General features: G+C 36.2%; 3 protein-coding genes across 4 annotated transcripts; 1 reads left to right on the forward strand and 2 right to left on the reverse strand.

Moving 5' to 3' along the window:
- Positions 1 to 290: 290 nt before the first annotated feature.
- LOC114517065 lies at positions 291 to 3,927 on the reverse strand. The gene is made up of 2 exons (XM_028536709.1): positions 3,701 to 3,927; positions 291 to 1,395 (listed from the first exon to the last, which is right to left on the reverse strand). Exons 1-2 carry the CDS (start codon positions 3,899 to 3,901, stop codon positions 553 to 555), a joined length of 1,044 nt encoding a protein of 347 aa, XP_028392510.1. The 5' UTR covers positions 3,902 to 3,927; the 3' UTR covers positions 291 to 552.
- A 1,157-nt stretch (positions 3,928 to 5,084) lies between these two features.
- Positions 5,085 to 6,924, forward strand: LOC114517304. The gene is made up of 2 exons (XM_028536980.1): positions 5,085 to 5,308; positions 6,090 to 6,924. Exons 1-2 carry the CDS (start codon positions 5,123 to 5,125, stop codon positions 6,921 to 6,923), a joined length of 1,020 nt encoding a protein of 339 aa, XP_028392781.1. The 5' UTR covers positions 5,085 to 5,122; the 3' UTR covers position 6,924.
- A 3,504-nt stretch (positions 6,925 to 10,428) lies between these two features.
- Positions 10,429 to 17,160, reverse strand: LOC114517060. Of its 2 annotated transcripts, none has more exons than XM_028536702.1 (10): positions 16,716 to 17,160; positions 13,714 to 13,815; positions 13,441 to 13,497; positions 13,112 to 13,251; positions 12,925 to 13,009; positions 12,529 to 12,700; positions 12,090 to 12,283; positions 11,507 to 11,660; positions 11,321 to 11,436; positions 10,429 to 11,094 (listed from the first exon to the last, which is right to left on the reverse strand). In XM_028536702.1, exons 1-10 carry the CDS (start codon positions 16,821 to 16,823, stop codon positions 10,759 to 10,761), a joined length of 1,464 nt encoding a protein of 487 aa, XP_028392503.1. In that variant the 5' UTR covers positions 16,824 to 17,160; the 3' UTR covers positions 10,429 to 10,758. The 2 variants fall into 2 exon arrangements, with proteins under 2 accessions (XP_028392503.1, XP_028392502.1); XM_028536701.1 differs by having other exon boundaries at positions 11,321 to 11,442.
- Positions 17,161 to 20,646: the final 3,486 nt, after the last annotated feature.

Here is a 20,646-nt window from a genome sequence, read left to right on the forward strand (position 1 = left end):
CGACTGATCTTATATTACATACGCCCTGTTTACAGTACACTCGATTTATCGGCATGGCAAGGCTAAAATGCGTACCCGTACCCATTTCATCCTTCTATTAGTCTGAGCACAAATAAAATTGGGCGTGGTTCCAGTTTTCACTGTGATAAACGAATAAATTGACCGTCTCGTGTAAATAAGACTATCAAGATATCTGCATGGAAACCGTGCAAGAAGCGAGAAAAGCTCTTCCTGGGATATATTTGTTTAAAAGAAATAAAGAAATATTTTTTTGTACAAATTGTGTATATATTTATATCGCGCGAACAAAAAGATTGACGTTCATGGCAAACCGCTAACTCTAAAGCTTGTGTAGCTTTCTGCGCATCAGTCTCAGTCGCATCAGTCCGGATCCGCTCCTACTCTCGAGTGAGGAAACAGAATTTTGTTGCCAATGTTCCTTTATGTTTGCCGTTTGTGGTTAGGGGTTTGCCGGTAAGCGTTAATCTAAGCGTAAAAGTGCCATTAAAAACGGCATAAAGCAATAATGTACTATGCGTGCATTTCGTTTTTCTATGAGCAGATTACTTCTTCTAACTTAAATGTTTTTTCAAATTCATCTTGCTGGCTTTTTTGTACTAACGGCTCCTCAAAAAGTCTCTGGTTTGGCTCTGTAAACAAATCCTTTTCCCCATGAAAAAGCTTCTCCCAGAAAAAGGACAAAACGCGTACGTGAAATGCCAATCTGAAACCAATCACTATTACTAACACCCCCCGGAACTGGTTTGATTCATCTGATAACTTGTTTTCGATCAGGGGGGCGACTTCGAGCGCCACGTCAAGCATTATGGAGGCCACTTTAGAGGTTACCTCGATGAAATGCATCACAAGAGCCAGCCAATAGATAATAAAATTTGAATTTTTGTTGAGGCAATCTTTCCACCAAACGATTGTGAAACGCGGTGCATTCACTGTTGTGGCCCAGTGTACACGAGGTAAGTAATTCAGGCAGCAGATAAGTACCACAGTGACGGGCAACCAAAGGAACACAAGAATTGAAATCGAGATACTGGTCTTTTCTGATCTGGTGGCGTAGATTCGAATGACATAGTAGACAAGTGAAATCAGCAGCAAGAATACGAACGAACCAAAATAGCCTTTTTTTAAGATACTCTTCGCTTTCTCGGTTTGATAGTTCATCTTCTTGTGATTTAAGCGAATGATAGCGATGAGCAGAATTGAAGCAATGATTGACATCAAAAGCCAAGCAAAGACCCAGTGCGTTGGATTTGAGATCAAGAAATTTTGGGTGCAGTTTATCACTGAAGCTTCTTCGAAGATAACGCATTTCGTGTCGAATATGGAGAAAAATATTGTGGAGATGAACCACGGAATACATAGAAAGATGTAGGTTACCTGTGCATTAAATAAGTAACATATGGTTACAAATCAATCTAACCAAGTCAATTCTTTTGAGGCATGCAGTTTATCATAATATTTATATTTATTTTTATAGGTTGGGTGCACATATCTAAGCAGTTCGACTTTCACAGAAAGCCATGGTAGAATACGGAAATCCATACGGGGAGGTGTGACACCCCCTTTATATTTTTAAAAAGCATTGATTGGTAGGGAATTCAAATATTCTTGCAGGGCCAAAGATGATGCCTCAACTGATAATAAAGGTTTATAAACTTTATTCAGGAACATGGAAATGTTTATACACTGTATCCACAGTAGCGTAGCAAGCCTGTCGATTTTTCCCGCTTTGCTAATATAATGTTAATGTTCACTGATTGTGAAAACAATAGATTTCTAAAGACATGAATAATTATAATAACTCGAAATTTACATAGCGGGACAAAATCGTCAGTCTGGCTACGCCACTGTGTATCTATAGACGGTTTCCGTAAGATAACGCGTAGCAATTATTAATTCATATTAATTCATCAACGGAAGAATTATACACCCGCTAAGTGACTAACAGACAAGCAGCAGCTGTGCAAACTTTTAGTATCAATATCACAAGTGAAATGTGTATTGGAATTTAATAGCGTATACTGAGGTCTAAACATTAAATAGACTTTGACATAGATTTGGACCGGGATATTCTGGACGTCCGGCTAACAAAATAGTTGTTTTGGCAACTGAACTAAATGCTATCCGCGATGCACCAGCATCGTTACGATTTATATCTCAGCAATCCCTGCGCGGTATACTGGCAACTGGCATGTGCATACGGTGAATGCTAATTTGCACGATTAAATAATGTTCGCGGTTCCTTAGTCGTAATTGCCCTGAACAAGTCATTTTTAAATTTACAGATGTGAAAAATTGATATTCCGGATGAAGAATCTTTAAATAAAAACCAGCCGTTCCTACCCTGGGTACGAGGTTGCCGTTCCTAGCTGTTGTGAAACCGTTCCTGAAGATTACAAATATACAGGAAGATCAAATACTAAATCAATATTGCAAAATGCTGACAAGTGAGAATATGCTAATTTATTTACACAAAGCTTCAGTGTTTGATTGTTTGAACTGTCCTGTACGGATGTACAAAATCCTTATATATTTACCCTATAGTCCGACAGGGCAAAATTTCGCGCTCAATAAATAAAACTTTACAGCTAAATTAAGCTAGCCGCCACAAGAGGGGCAATTGGTTGTTCCTAGTTCTCACAACTTCGTGGTTAAATTTATCACCCGTATATTGGTCTATTTTGTTTCTGTGTATAGTTTAATCTACCAGAATATCACTGATCTCAACATACCACTAAGACCGCTCTACCGCCCAAACGATTAGCAAATAATTTATGATACAGTGAATATATTGATGTATTAGGACTAGCCCGGAAACAGAGATATATGCATGCCAATGCTATATATATATATATATATGTATATAGAAGACAAATTATTTATACGAACGATAGCGAATATGACACCATGGGTACATCACGTTTGTACGTCGAATTCTTTATTCGGCATGATTGTTATTCAAAACAGGGACATCATTTCATAATGATTTTTGTTTGCGATTGTTTAACAAGTTAAACTAAATTTTCCTGATCATTTGATAAACTGAAGAAATACAATATTTTCACACGACTATATATATATATATATATATATATATATATATATATATATATATATATATATATATATATATATATATATATATTTGTATATATATATATATATATATATATATATATATATATATATATTTGTATGTATATATATATATCACATGCACCACTTTTCCCGTGTAATTTCCGAGCTGTTTCCCGATGCAATTCATGTCGTATTACATACTAGCTGTTTATTACTGGTAAAGTATCGTTCTGTTCCGGTTGGATTTTTTTTCTATTTTTTAAATTTACTTCGAATACCACTTAACACTCTGTCTTGTATAGTAAAATCGTATTACTCTAACGGTAAGGGTGCATGCTTGCAGAGCGCCTATACAAATCTAGACAGAAAGTATTCCGTCTCAATTTCGTTCAAACTACGAATTCCTATGCCAATGGTAGCGGTAATATGCAAGAGAAATCGTCCCGTTAGAGAACGAACTATCTAGGTCATACGGTCATACGGTGCATACGGTCAAATATATTATGTTAAATGAAGATTCGTGCTGAAAAGTTGGTCGATAAACATTAAGACCATGTCTGTTGAACTCTATCTTTGTCTTAGACAATACGGAAAACCAACATACCTTCAAGAAAATATCAGTGCATGCGAAATTTGATCGGGCTAAATTTCGAAATCTCTTCGGAAACGAATTTTGTCCTTGACAATTAGTTTCTTTCTGTGAATCATTTCCAGAATGTGCTGCGTCTTGGGGCTGCAAGTCGCTCAAAACAACACCCTCGACCTTTTCGTGAATCACAACGGTGATGGAATCAACCATGGCCATGGTATATCGTAAATATAACTGATATGTTGATCTTTGCAGGTTTTAACTAACATGTAACTTGAGACTACTTAAGCCTGTTTTTCATCAATCACCGCGACATTCTGCGATGTAATGTTGGTAGCCGATGAGGAAGTATATAGTTATTTCTCGACCTGAAGCGAGTCATAAATTCGGTCAGTTTTCTTTCCAAGACTGATTCTCCACATGATCTCCCACGCAGCCAACCTTAATTTTGGCAAATCGAAATAAATCGTGGTCACATGTGACATATTTGTTACCATATTAGTCGCGTTCAGCGGCTCATTCAACTTCCTGCTTCTTTGTGCTGCCGACGAGGACTGCTTTCTAGGATACGACACATTACATTAACAGAAATGTTAGGGCTGCTTCCACACAGGCGTTCGTTTTTCATACGCACGTAAACATCACGCGAGTTCCTGCCCCAGGCCCCCAGCCACGCGCTACAGCTCACGCCAGCGCTGACTGTTGGAAACATTTAGTCAAATTGTAAAACAGCGATAAAAATAAACTTAGAGAAGACTTTGAATATTCACTATATATAAAGAACGCGTTAGAAGTTGAAAAATTGCTTTTTTCCACAAGCTTCCTGACTTTAAACGAAAGCTTTTAAATTTCAATTATTACAACAATTAATCAATATTGTGTGCAAATTAAGTGTTTGTATATATATTATCATCGCACACATACAATGTCACGAGGATTCTCCGCATAATTGGGACCATACCGAGTTTCTTGGTTTACTTCAACTTAGACAAAAGATTGACAATTGTCATTACACAATAACTACTGTAGGCTTGATAAAAAAAACACCTGTATAATAGTTATTCAAATAATAAGAAGCAGCATTAAAGGGGAACCCCCTATGTCGTTGAAACAATTAATAGACGACACTTATAAATAAACGTTTGTAATTGAAGTAAAAACGATAAAACACTCCCTTTGTTGCTAGCTACTACAGAAGCTTTCCTCTAAAAAAGTAACCACCAATCCACCATAACAGAAAACGTATGATTGAACTAAAAACTATTAGAATGCATTGCGATTCATCAAATGCCAATTAGGGACTTTCCCCTTTTACAATATTTTGTTGGAGTTTGAAAGAACATAATAAAAAGTTATGCGGGTACATTTTCTATTCCGTTTGTGGATTCAGAGTTGCAGTTCGACAAAAATGTTCGACATAATATATAAGTAGTTGCGATGGCCAATTACGTTACTCTAGAAGAAGAAACACTCGAGACAGTGGAAAGCGTCATCGTACACGATGTCCAAGTTCATCGTGATGAAAATGATATGTACACAGACAATTCTAAGCAACGAGAGTGTTCTTTAAGTATAAAACTGCCGAATTTCGCACGTTTTAACATTATGGATACATGTTTGAAGGTACGTGCGGCTACAATTACAAATTTCAATAGAATTAATAACCAAAAGTGTTGTTTAATAGACATAATAGACATTAAAAACAGCAAAATACAATTCACTTGCCTTTGACTATTTCCATTAAGTACTTAATTATAACTTGTTCAAATTGCTTTGTTCAACTATTTAAAGTCTCGCTTTCGACTTTAAATCGAAGAGTTAATTTTTTGGTTATAATATGATATAATGAAAAACATACGCGACATCGAATAATGTTTATACGAAATGCGGCACAAAACGGAATTTAAAACATTGAACAGCACAGTAAGTCAATACGCAACGTTAACGCTTTGTTTTCGTTGTTACATAAAACAAATACAACTGTTCAAATGTTGTTCAACTGTACAACTGTTCCCGTTAAATCATTTTTTTTTATCTATTGAACCATTTCCATATAACCAATTTGTATGGATATTGAAAACTTTCATACTATATTTTCAAACAATTCCGGTATATATTCATTAAAGAGATCAGCCCATCTACATGTTAAGACAAGGCACAGATTATTTTCTCAACGTGAATGCGGATGCGGGTAAACGGACGAGCGGAATTAGACAGCGCCGGTTTACAGAAGTTTTAAGCGTTGGGAACATTACAAGCTAGGAAACAATGTTTTCACTACTATGTGCTCTAACCTGTCTAGGGGGTAGTTGGGACCAATGGCGAGGTCCAGAACTTTTTGCCAACGGTTCTGTTCAATCCCCAAGATTAACACTGACGAACGACACATTACGTTATTTTGTAGGTGATCTTCGTCGTTCTCTCCATTCCTTGGTTGATATCGACTATCTTTGCCTCCGTATTCGACACGAAATGCATCATCTTCGACCACGCTTCAATGGTAAACTGCAGCCAGGAAGTATTTATCGCCAAACCTAGACACTGGGTCTTTGCTTGGTTCTTAATGTCCATCATGTCTTCAGCTCTTCTTCTGCTCATCGTGTATTTGAATTGCGAAAAAGTAAACTATCAAATCGGAAAAGCGAAGAAAATTTACAAAAAAGGATATTTTGTGTCGTTGATGTTTCTAACACTGGTGTCGCTGTTGTTTTACAGCATTCGACTCTACAACACTAGGTTGGAAAAGACAAGCTTGTCCATTTCAATCCTTATTTTGTTCTCTGTCCCAGTCACTGTCCTCCTGATCTGCTGTTTAAACTATTTACCTCGCATCGCCTGGAGAAAATCAAGACATACATTTTGCACTCTTGTATGGTCTGAAGATTGCCTGCGTAAAAATTCAAACTTCATCATCTATTGGTGGGCTGTTGTTTTGTATCTGATCGAGAATGCCTGTAAAGTAGTTGGTATGATGCTTAACCTTGCAGAAGAAGTCGCCCCCCTGATCGAAAATAAATTCCCAGAAAAAGCTGGCCACTTCCGGTCGGTGATGGTGATAGTCATCGGTTTAAGGCTGACATTCCACGCCCGCGTACTTAATTTCTTTTGGCAAAAACTCTTCTATGGCAACAGGGACCTGTTCTCGGAGCCAAATTTAAGGCTTGTCGATGAGTCTCGGGTCCAAGAAAAACAAGAATCAGAAGAACGAGTGGACGAGTTGGAACTTGTCCATGTATGAGAAAGCGACTTTTGTAGGCGTAAGTGATTATAGTATCGACTACAAAACTGCATGTTAGCTATATTATCACAATTAATATATATAATAAAGTTAATAATATTGTATTTATAATTTACAAAGAAACAAAAGTGCTATAAATAATTCATATACAAAGTAAATTAGTAATACTGGGGCATAAGAAGCATAAAACCACTAGTCATAGCTCAAAAATTGTTGAAAAGAGGTTCTACTACAGTAGTTAATGGTATCATGAAAATTCATGTGGAAAAAAAATTACTTATCTTTTTTATGCCCCGAAATTTCGTGGATGAAAAAATTCGTCAAAATCCTATAATCCTCACTTTTTGCATTTGCGACGAATTAGATTTGCGATGTTAAACATAAATCATTGCTGTTAAGCGTAATGTAGAACAGGCGAATTAAAGCGATCTTTCGCAATTGCAAGGTCGTATTTCATTCTAAACAAGACGCCGTTCTGGCGTTAACTCCGGCGCACGTGCCAGTCTTCAATATAGAGCTTCTGAACATAAACAATACAGTTCGCGTATTGTTTCGCATACATATTCGCATTTAGATGCCTTGCGAACCTAAATGTTCGATCGCGAAATTCAGAAGCATATCGCAGTATAGAAGTTCAATTGTTCAAAAATGTAAATAAACCGCATGATACATTCGCTTCGTCTTACAGTTTGCCTTTGGAATTTGCGCTTATATAGTTATATTAAATCTCCGATCCTGTGCAAACAACGCGACGTGTCAACGCGCCCATACACGACCACATCATCTTGTTAAACGGCGAAATAGCAGCGATATTATTAAAATAGGACCGGAATCTACATGTATTAAATATATTCTTACCCCAATTCTATCTAAACTTAATCGAACAGCATGAAAAGAACGGTTTATTTGTTCCTCTTGGAGAAATTGCCGTATCATGCGAGCGAAATCGAATCGCGCATTGGAAAATTAGCCAAAGCTGTGCACCACAACTCTTGGGAGATAAGACTGGGACGTAGATAAATACAGTCACATACACGTTTTAAATACAAGTAATATTTCGCGCCATTACACACTTGCGACGACGAAAAATAAAAAAATAAAAAACAAAAAAACAACAAAACAAAACCGGGGCGAATTTTCAACTCCGTCGCTGACGCCGGAGTAATTAACTGTTGGGACCAGGCCCGGAGCTAAGGGAAAGGGTATCTGATACTGCGTATGCCATCTTTTCCATAAGCGACCATCGAAGTTTTGAACTTTTTTTCTATATTATCACCACCTTCATTTTGAAGAATGGAAACTAGATACAAAAAGTAAAGAGCAACTGTTCTTCTAAAATTTTTACAAAATTTGTTAGCGTGTTGTATTTGTTATAAAAACTGGTTTGCATAAATTGTATTGCTAATTGCTTATTGCTCTTACGAACTTTTACAGGACCCCAAAACTGTAATCAACACATTGATATATACTTATATATAGTGCGACAAAGTTCGCAATAGACCTTTCTTATAATGACGTCAAACGCGAAAGTCTGATTTTACACGAAATTTTATTGGCTCCACAAAACTATCGAGCCAATCAAACTTCGTGCTTGACGTCATTATGAAAAAGGTCTGTTGCTATTCGTGTTTTGAAACAATTTTTCATGTAACTCGTTGACAATATGCCTATAGTCTTATCAATTTATACATTCAGTCCGATTAACAATAACGCAAGAGGGAAAATAGCGCTAGCTTCGAATTTTTTGTCATTCCTCTGTATGAGTTTAAAACAGGCTGGATTAATTATGGCTCTCTTTTCGCAGACAATTTTTTATGAATGCTTAGGGTCATATGTGCATGACAAGGACCGATCTGTGCATGCATGATTTATTAATCCGTTAAAAATTGCTCTACATATTCGGGGCAATTATTAATTTGCCCTCAGTAATCAGTTTATAAAAATCAGTTTATAGTAATCTGTTTAGTGATCGTTTGATAGCGAGTGCGACCACGTTTTTTGCTTCTGAAAAAATAACGCGTTTTTAAAAACAAGGATCATGATAGCTTCAATCCAGCGTCGTCAATCCAACGAAAACAAAAATACTGAAAAATATAACCAAGGGCGCAGTCATTGTGGAAAGACATTGCGAAGCTTAATTCGTTCAAGACGCGTCGACGTATGCTTAAAGGTAAGTTATATATATTCAATCATCGGAGCACAGGGTTTGTCACTACCTGAAAAAGTGAATTTCTCCATGGCGTGAAAGACAGAGCATCTGAGTCGATAGCATAGTTGTTAGTCACGTCCAAAAATGTTTTATTTTTTGTCAAATTATATAACAACCTCTCATACCATGCAAGCACAGTATTTATATACTGTGAAAGCGTTTTATAATGTAAAAAACAATTATGTTATTGTTAAAAATGAATACATATCGTCTCTAATTACAGCGTAATTTCCCCGCCCTGATACCAAGGTTATCACCATAGACCGAAATCCTCTCTCAAGGAATATATGAATGTTTTTCTCAATGAATATATGAACGACATTCGGGCGCTCATTCCTAATGGGAAGACGAACAGAACACAAACGAATAAGGTTCTATGCATGCAGCTAAACATGGGCTGTTTATACATAATTATTAAATGCTGAGGATTGCGTGGAATGAAGAAATTTGAAAGTATATTTGTTAAGAAAATGGTCCCGGCCTATATGAAAATCATTTATTAAAGCATTGCTATACTGTAATCTACATGACATGTGGCCGGATTACAGACATGTTTTCGGATTACGCGATGTACACAGTGTTATAAACATGCATACGTCATGTTAAAATTAATTACGCGTACATGCATGGATTTTCCTTAACGTATATATGTATATGATTATTTATTATGTAAGGAACGACATGCGTTTGACGTAGCGCGGCAAAGAACCAAGATGACTTTTCAGAATCAACTGTCATCGGATATTTGTTAGGTGGTCTATGTCTATGTCTAATACTGATCAGAATGCCAAGGCGTCTAAAGTCTAAACTCTTGCTAAAAGATAGCTGATGAATTTTAACATTACTTTTGCCATAAACAATCCAGAAGACAGATTGTCTAAGCAATATTGCGAGCATCATTGATATTAATTGAGCAAAACAAATTACTTACAATGCTTAAAAGCTGATTCTCCTAGTAACTTGGAAATTAAAACAACACCATTTTCAACGGAAACAAAATTAGTATTAGCGATACGATTTAATCCTACACTCTAAAAACACTCTGGTTAAATTTAACCAAAATGTGGTTAAATTTTAACTACTTCCCGGGTCACTATTTAACCTAGCATAGTCTGGTTAATTTAACCAGGAAATCCTGGTTGCATGAGATCAACTTGTGTTCCTGGTTAATACTAACCAGGAATTTTGGTTACTAATCTTACACTATCATGGTTAAATGAACCCCATTTCCATCTGGTTAATTTTTCATCAGAATTTAATCATTTTGTTAATTAATTAGTGAACAAACTGTTTTTAAATATTTAGTACATCCCAATGCCTTTACAGCAAAGATACTATAAAATTTTTAGAACACCAAACTCTATAATAAATTTCTACTAATAAATATATCTTCATGCAAATTATTCAATTCAACAGCAACAAGTGCAATTAGAGTTCAACTTTCTGTAACATTCAAAAAACATATGTGAAATTATGGCAACACTTAATTAAGAAACAAAAGACTAACAAGCAAAGTATGCAAAATATTATGGGTGGCCTGTAACTAGATTAGTTATAAACTTGGCAATTATATACTAATTTTAGTATGTTATATACAGCTTGTTACCCAGATCAAATGTTGATCTATTATGCTAGTGATCCATTGCCTGCAGAATTGGTCTTCAAGGCAGCTCTCATTGAGATCACAGCAGGAGTTGTCTTGTGAGGCACTTTGTCTTCTAGACAATATATTGTTTTTTGGATAAACTCCCATGTAGTTTTACATTCCCATGGATAATTGATATCCAAAATGTAAAATAACTTGAAGCAGGTATCAATAGCCTCCAGCATGTTTTTTTTCTCCAATACATTTCCACTTGACACAACAAAAACCTGGTGTGGTTGGCAACAATTTCCAGTTACAAGAATATGGGGGTCATGTTTAGATTCTTCCTCCAAATACTTTGGCATATTTGTTCCAATCTAAATAGACATGGATGTTGGATCGATACATATTCTACACATATAGGCTTAATTGTTTTAGTATAAAATGTAAGAACAATAAATTAATAATTGTCATGGTGGAAATGACTGGATTAGAGGGTACAGTACTATAAATGAATTAATCAGATATCAGTTAATGCAAACAATATTGTGTGCTGACACATCGGCATTCCCTCTCAAGCTGTAATGAACTTTCAATACTTACTGGCTTGACATCAATAAATGCTTTAAGAGCGTCGTCTATGCTACATCGTTTTTTCCCTGTCCGTCCAGCTGGTAAAATAATCGGAAGCACCATTATGGCAGCATTCTGCTTTGCCACTGCATCTACAAAATATTAAGAACAAGATGAACACAACATAACGGCAGTTCTGGAATGTATGGTACTAACCAGTGTTAAGCTGTCTCTCATCAATGCTTAGATATCGTCGCCAATTGGTTTGGTCTGAAGCATAATTGAGAACTTTCTCGGCAAATGACGGAGTCCATTTGAGGAAGATATCTGCCACTGATTCAGGAACAACAATACTGAAGTCCTGCTCAATCTAAAAGGAAATAAAATAAAATTAACTGATGGAATCGAGCGTCATATCGTATAGTTAGTTTCGAAGATCACCAAGGATTCGCAAGTAGGATTATCTGGATTAATTGGCCATATACACTGTATTTACAGTGCAAGTTGGCTTGAATTCCCAAGCACATGGCTTGAAACATTTCATGGAAACATTGGAAGTTTAATTACCAATGAAACTATTAAGATCAAAATGTATCATTGTAGTGTGTGCTTTTTTTATAACACTGAAGAAAAAGCAACAGTGGCGAGAAACAGCAATCTATTTAAATGTAAGAACTGAAGAAAAACTAACTTGCTGTACTTGATCATTAATAAGGTTTCCAAAGGCTAACTGCAGTTCTATGCTGCAGTGGCGAGTGAGAATATTTTATTACGTGTCAGTACCAAACTAAATACTCACCATTCCCGCTGTATCGAATAACCTGGGATGCTCTTTCACTATGTCAGACACTGAAAGTTCTGAATGTTCTCGAATCCATGAAGCTCTTTTAATTGCAGTTTTTTTCAAAAAGTCTTTTATTTTGTTCAATGGCTCAATGTGATATTTCAGCCACTCTACCATTCCTTCATATTCATCAATGCTAATATTGCTTTCTGCAAAATATATAAGGCTTTGTTAATGTATAGTGTAAAGTGCCGGCAGTGAAGTCTGCGACTCTACATTGCATAAGAACACAGAAGTGAAATCTTTTCAGTATATTGAAATTATAATGTATGTAGAGCCTTAACCAGGACATCTATTAAAATCATAGATCTGCATGGCGATGGACAGAATAAACTGGGAAATGTTGTGTCAATGTATATATAAGCAATAAACCAGCAATTTGAGAATAACGTACCTGCAGGCAAAGAAGCAATTTGTACCAGGTTTGAATGTGGCGCTGACAATATGTTTGATGAACATATTGATGTTGTCTTTTCTTTGTTAGTTCTTCGTCTAACATTTCTCAATTTTTCCTCCAACCAACCAGTTGCTGAATGGATTCCTCTACCAGGGGTGTACCATGCTTCCTAAATGGAGACAAATTAGGTTAGTTTAATGACATGAACTTTTATTCGTAGTGGCTTTATAATGACAAAAGGTTTATAGTTCCTACAAAGGAATAGAAAAGTGCATTTAGACCACATATTTAATTAGATATGGCAGTATTTTGAGGGTTCATTGCTAGTCTGTAAGGATTAACGTCTCTTAATTGGCCAATTAAATATAGTCTGATGTTAGTGTAAAAACTTACAAAGCCTTCACCTTCCTCATCTTTGAGGAAAGGAAACTCATTCACAACAGCTTTTGCCATTGAAATTTTCACATCTGCCTTTGGTCTAGAAAGAAGTCATTGTTAATTGTCTACTAGAACAAAGTATTTATAATCGCTTTGACACACAGGAATGACATATTATATTAATCTATTTAAACAGACATACCTGTCCCCAAATCTTGTTATAATCTCAGCAACCAAAATCTGGACCATTTTTAATCTGTTTTTGCGGGAAAGTTTTTCACTTTTCAATTCCATTAAAATTTCTTCTCCAAGACTTGAGCTTTCAAGTATGGTCTTTATGCTCTGAATAACAAGGAAATATTATAATGACCAAATATATGCATTGCATATTAAATCAGCAATAATTAGTTTAACTTATATGGCAGCAATAATTAATTTAACTTAATTTTGAACTTTATTTTGATCTCATCTTTGAAAAATTTACCCCCTGAAATACCAAAAACATTTAAAGTAAAATAAGTTTTTACTTACAAATTCAGCCTTGAACTTTTTTGGGGAAAACTCTTCATTATCATTCAAGGATGCCGGCTGTAAAAAAATGCAGAATGACAAATGAGATAATAAAGAGAGTTAACATTAGGGTAATATGGTTATAAACGTATATAGTACTGTATTTAACTTAATAAAAAATCACTTTATGCACTAGTAAATGCCAGAAATTGTCCAAACTTTCTTTGATGCCCTTATAGTTTGGAGTATTATTTGTTGGAGTATTAATTAATTGTACATATAAATGTACCATACCAGTACATGATTCTTAATTGTGCAACTTTTTGATCCAGGGCTTATTTCAACTGATAAATTATCAGATGCATTTGGAGTATCTCTGCTTTGAGCTTGTAGCATCTAAAATTGAAAGGAGAAATAACTTAGACAACTTATAGATGATTTACTTTACAGACACCTTGTCAAAAGAGTAAACATCATATAATTTTATTAGTGCTTTACACTGCTCTGTATCTGTACGTGTCATATCTGTTCAATATTCTTTTGGTGTGATGACTGTGATCAATCATTGAGAAGTGGGATATGAAATGACAGGGTAGAATGACCTTGCCATTTACTTGTAAATATATCACCAACTATAATCAGGCACTGTTCTTAAATACATACTGTAATTAATTGAAATACTTTGCAGAAGACGTTGTTGGGGTATAAACCAGGAAGTTGAGGGCATGAAACAACATGCTAAAGCACCTACCAAGGTATTCTATGGCGTAGGGTAACATAACCCAAATCATCTCCTTTATACGATTTAGAAGCATGGTATGTATGGTGATCAACTAAATCTTGCACTGTTGTAATAGACCACATTCCATTTTCAATTGGCTTAACAACATAAGTGTGAGTATGACGGTCAAACTTAATAGTACTCCAAGGAAGTGTAACAAGCCTAATATCAGCAGGTCCCATACTTATGATATAAATGATCTGCTGAAACATAGGAAAGGAGTCATCTGATTTGGCAGTGATGACCAGAGCATTTTTATTGTACTTTATCCCATTCACTGTTACCCATTTGGCAACATACACTTCACTAAGAGGATGAACACCAATTGTTCTGCTCAAAAATTCTGTGTTATCAAGAGAAAGAACCAACATAGAACACCCTGAACCAATTTCAATGTTAGTGTCTGCGATCCCTCCAGACATGAGATTGTAACATAAGAACATCTGTTGTCTGTATGCTAGTGTTTTAAGGATGTTCCTATAATTACACACGATGTGGCCTAGACGTTTGAAGAATCTGTGCTTAGCCTCGAATCGCATGGTCCAGAAATTGACAAGTGGTCCTAGTTGTCGGATTTGGCTGGGGTAATGAGTCATGAAGTGATGCTTCGGTTTCAAATGACGGTTCGGGTACAATTGAAGGAAGAGGCTGTGATGATCTTTAATCAAGTGCTTCACAAATAAAGATTCCTCAGTGGTAATTTCGTGACTAAAAATAAAATCCATACACTCCAACAGAAGAAGAATGAGCTCTAGATGCTCATTACCTTCTGGAACTAAGTCACCGATTAATAGAGGTAGATAACGAATGAGGCACCACATCTGAGCTGCAGTCTGCCCTGATGCACCGTCTGGATTTTGAATCTTATTACGCATGATCGGGGAGGGCTTGTTCTTGGAATCACTAGGTGCATAATCAAAGCTCATTATTCTGCTGTTAAACAAATCCAGGTCAAAAAAGCCAGAGTTAATTAAATCGCCAATAACAAGGTGAACTTCCAGCCCACAAACTCCCTCTAACAAGTCATGCATTACATCTGGAGTGTAATTTGTTGCTACGTGAAAGTGTTCCAGATTATTTAGAAGACATGTTGCTTTAATGCCAGTACATGTTGGATTATTCTTCTCCAAATCTTCTTCATAATTCGCATGGTTACGCCGCATATCTGCATTTTCTGTTAAAGCACGGCGCATTTCTTCTAGGTGCATTTTACAATTTCTACAGAAATGGTGGCTGATGAAACTCTCAACGAAGCCACAAATACCATTAAGGCCTAAATTGTCGCCGGTCACCTGAGCAACTCCTACATGAACCGTTCCCTCAAAGATTTCCGTGCTGATGTACAGTCCATCCCTCTCTAATCTTGCAAATCTTTAACAAGTGGTTCCAATATACAATTGAACCCATAGGTTTTTACATCTCCTGTGTTGTATAACGCAAACTAAATAACAATTTGATAACGAGGAGCGAAATTTGGGTGGCAGGTTTAATATTGTGCAGTAAATCACTCCAATTTTGTGCATCCCAGCCCTTGAACCTAGGGGGTTAGCAATTTCGCAATCGTCAACATATAGTAGAATGGCAATGTTCTTAGAATTTGAAAAGAACAAATGTCCTCGGCAGAATTCACCATCATGAAAGTCCCGCATTATACCATCAGTGCTAGGTTGATACTCCTGAATTGCCCTCATAAATCCTCTACTTTCTAAGACATGCTTCAGTAATTGCTTCAGAGGAACGTACTGAAAGGTCAGATGTTTAGCAACCTGATCCACATGTGACGAAGCTGGATTGTGACGGGGATGAAATGCAACAGCAAAAGGTATTTCGATGGGTTTTACAAAATACCCACTATCAGTAAAGTATTTTTGTTGTTGATACGCAGTTTCCAAGTTCTCATAAGGATATTGAAAACTTCTAAATGTTTCGCATAGCTCCTGCCTTTCTGGATCATTTTTGTCGACACCTTTGCTATCCAAAACTTGTTCAGTTTTAGTTTTCAGTGACATAACAACATTTGAAAATAATTCTGCACTCTCTTGAACTACATGATCCACTGTTGCTTGAACAACGCTACTAGACGCCTTTAATTTGGCAATTGTGGTGGCCGCAAGCTCAGTTATTTTTTCTTTACTTATTGCAGTATCAACATCGTTCATAAAATATGTTGGGTCAAGGGGATTCTCTCCTGGATCACTATTTTCATCACTATTACCATCATCTACCTCTGGGATTAAGTTTAGAGCACTTTTATGTTTGTTCTCGATATGTCGTTTGAGAGCCATTGAGTACCGAAATGTCTGCAAACACCCATCTTGGCCACAAGTAAACGGGCCAGTGAAAGTCGCACCCGTTAAGAGGCATGTCGATTTCTAATATGCCAAATAAGGAGTTCGCTTCCCAATAACTGATTGATTACATATGGAACAGATATAACCCATTGTTTGCCTGGTTTAAATAGTTTTCTATGAGTAGTTCAGTTAAGCGTTTATTTCAGTTCAAATATGCTTTATACCTTTTCTTCTTGAAGCTTGTATAAAAGCTTTTGTCGCGGTCCAATAGCGGAGACCATTTCTTTGACTGTCTCTTCATTGAGTAAAAGGAGGGATTCTTGATCAATCATGTTTTCTGAAAAAATATCCAATTGTAAAAATATGTTACCTTCCAAATCAGGCTGAAACTGAAGTTCAAATTGGTATTAAAATGCCAATGCCACCAATGGGCTAAAGTGGCGTTTTGTGACTTACGTTTTGGAAAATGCCCTTAAAAACTCTGTGTAACGGCTTAGACTGAATTACAGCACATGTTAAAATAGTACCACGTAGTTTGAACATTACCAATTATTAGCATTTGTCAATGAGAAATTGTTTAAAAACGTATATTTTTTATATTTTTCATCGCTTTTCATTATTCAGTAAATGACTTCCAAATATATGAAGTGTTTTAGTTGTGGTTGTAAATGCGGAAAAAAAGAAACAAAAAACAAAAACCTTACCTTCAAATACATTTTCAAGACAAGAAAGATTCCACTCCTCAAGTTTTTTTTTAACAAAGGGATCCATTTATGTTAGATTAAAGTGCTATTCGGCTGAAAAGACTTCCCGATGACAAGTGTTTGTAAAAAAAAACTAAGAAAATCTCGGGAAAAGCGCGAAAATAGCTTATCCGATCGGGATTACTTACTTCGAATAACCTTCTCAAGTCTCATTGGTTTGTTCGCATATGGGATATATTGAAGTACCGGAGAAAGTGTTCGAGAGGAAATGGTCCTATAGCGGGGAAAGATTCCCGAGCATATCTTATTTTACCTTTTTCCTGGTAAATTTACATATCGTATTTCATGTTAATACTCATCTAACATCACACTTCATACAGAGTCTTAATATAAAGATTAAAACATGAAAGTTCTCATCGAATACCCAAATATACTATCGCACCCCATGTATCTCGAGTGGTCAGATGAACAACATTTACAACAAGGTAATATATTTATATTTATGCCCAGTTCTGTTCTCGATCAGAAACATTATTTACCTACTTAATCAGGGACAATTGGTCTTCTTGGTCTAGCTCCCTCAGAGCAAACAGAGCAAAAAATATATATGGAATTGTTCAAGGTGACCTTTTCATAAATTTCATGGAATATGTAGTCATGTAGAGGGTACATAAGCAATTTAAAACTGTATGGGTGTACAGCTAGGGCCTTTTTAGAGACCTTTTGTCTTGGGGGGGGGTGAAAAAAAATATGTACCTGTAATAGGTAGTTTTAGGGGGGTCCCTCCCCAAGAAGATATTTGTATTTTGGAATCTGTGCATTAATTTCTTGCATTTTAATTTGGGGGACAATTCTTGATGTGTCCCATCTAAACAGAATGAGGTTTGTTGTACGTGATGATATCATACCTTTTTCTAAAGGCCCTACTGGAAAGTGTCGACTTAGAGACATATAGAGTTGGGGGTGCATCTGGACTCCTCTTAGGATATATTTGTATTTATATTCTGACAGACTGTAGCTTTATTTCATGCATTTTGGGGATAATTGTTTTTTGTCCCATCCAAACAGTGTGAGGTTTAACTGTTATCAAAATATCATTACTCTCTTCTTATCCAGTTATTTACCCACTTTTTTCTATTTTCACTCAAGAGGGACCTTTACTTGTAATGGGGTGGCACAAGAGGCTAGGGGGCATTTTCCCCTTTAGCCTATAATATTATCTGATCTAAAAGGCCCTGTGCGGCTATGCTCAAAAATGGTTGCAAGTTTTCTTTGGTGGAATGTAGTCTAATTTGTTATATTGGTACATGCATGTGTGTATGTAGGAATATATGTGTAGGAATTGAGTTGCACAGGCTGCAGATTATATTAAATAAGAATATTTATATTAATTTATATATATAATTGGGGTATAATACATTGTATTAGTTAGTCTATTTTCAGAGCTAGAGGGAACCTAATTCAGTGTGCCCTATTTATTTCTTTGACACATGCCAGGGGATTCTATTTGTCAATAGGGAAGCTCTGGGGCTTAAATTAATTTACTAAAAAAAGATAGGAATGTCTCTATTTAACCAATAAATTGACAATAGCAATAAGACCCAATTTTTTGCTTAGTTTTACCCTGTCTTGTGCTTGCAGTTGCAGACATGTTTACTTGGCAGATACTCTCATCCACCAGCATAGGAATGTCTTGAAAATTGGGGGGCCTGAAGTTCACAAGGTGCTCCCATGGTTGGCACCAAGCGAGAAAAATTTTGAAATTTGATTGCTTTAGATCTGCTGAAATGCCCATTTCAGAGTCTACTATTACTACAACCTATAAATAATTTCCAATACTCAGTTTGATCGAATTTCAAGGCTTGTTCTTCAAGGCTTGTTCTTCTTGGGGGGTTCGAAATATATTCCAGCCCCCCATATATATTATTGGGGGGGGGGGGCTGCGGCCCCTGGCCTCCTGCTTCCTACGTCCCTGCTTTCAACTACGACTATATAAGTGCGAAAGCCTTTGTAAATTATCAAAGCAAGATGACTGGTGCAAATATTATGACAATATATAATATGACTGATGCATGACAAATTTATCTGCATGGTCAGGAATCAATAATAGAGTTAATTGCATTTTCTAGCTGTTATTAAGCCAGTTGTGTGTACTACCACATATCTGTTGTTTTTTCTAATGTCAAGGACATGGTTATAAATGAAAGCAATTTTAAATGCATTAATTTCACTTAATTTTTTATTTTCTCCTCCTTAATGCAGTATACAGTAAAAGCTACTATTTTGTTTAGAGCTGGTATTTTTAAGTTTAACGCTAGAAAGTTCAGTTGGCAATGTGGTTAAGAATTCATGAATCCCAAAATTCTCAAGTGACAACTCGTTTTGTTTGTCATCGCGACTCTGCACCAAATTTCTTGAATAAGAATCGTTATAAAAAGAACCGGTCTTAAAGTTGACAAGTGGTCCTTTTTCGGCTCAAATTTGTGCGTTAAAAAAAAGCGAATTGCAGACATTAGGACTGTTTGTTAAAATTAAAAAATTCAAAAACACGGGCCGCCATTTTGCTTTGTTGTTCCAAATGATTATGTCATTTTCATTAACCAGGAACGCGGTTAGGCCGCGTATTTCTCGTTTACGACACGAAAACCAACCACGAATTCTTACCAGGAACACTTTTTTAACCATAATAGGGTTATTTTTAAACTAACCAGGAAATTTTAACCAGATCGTTTTTAGAGTGTAGCCATGCCAGAATATATATTTCATTTCAATTAAATTCGCCATATTTTATTATTTTCCCAGGTATTTTTTGTTTTCCTGACTATTCCCTGGTTCATTTTAACCATGTTCTTCTCCATATTCGACACGAAATGCATCATCTTGGAACATGCTTCAGTGGTAAACTGCACCCAGAATTTCCTCACGGCAAACCCGGAACAATGGGTCCTCATTTGGCTTATGGTGTCCGTGCTTTCTTCATTAATTTTTATCCTTATCGTTTTCTCGAACCACAAGAAGTTAAATTATCAGAGTAAAAAAGCGCGGAGAATTTACAAGAAAGGATCATTCGGATCGTTGATATTCCTTCTCCTCGTCTCATCGGTGTATTATTTCATTCGCATTTTCACGAGATCAGACAAAACCAGCATAACAATCTCAATTCTTTTATTCCTTTCGCCCTTTGTGACTGTCGTGATTGTCTGTTGTGTAAATTACTTACCTCGTGTACATTGGCAGAACACTGGCTTGACAGTTTACGCTCTCAGAACAATCGTGTGGTGGAAAGATTGTTTTAGTAAGAATTCGAATTTCATCATCTACTGGTTGGCTCTTTTCATGTATTTTGTCGAGTTGACCTGTAGAATTGTAGCCATTATGCTTGACATAGCTCATGATGTGGCCCCCCTGGTGCAAAACAAGTTTTCTAAGGAATCTGGAAAATATCGGGGGG

Source organism: Dendronephthya gigantea, unplaced genomic scaffold, assembly GCF_004324835.1.
Source record: "Dendronephthya gigantea isolate DGI-Jeju-01 unplaced genomic scaffold, DenGig_1.0 000007F, whole genome shotgun sequence".
Lineage (NCBI taxonomy): Eukaryota > Metazoa > Cnidaria > Anthozoa > Malacalcyonacea > Nephtheidae > Dendronephthya > Dendronephthya gigantea.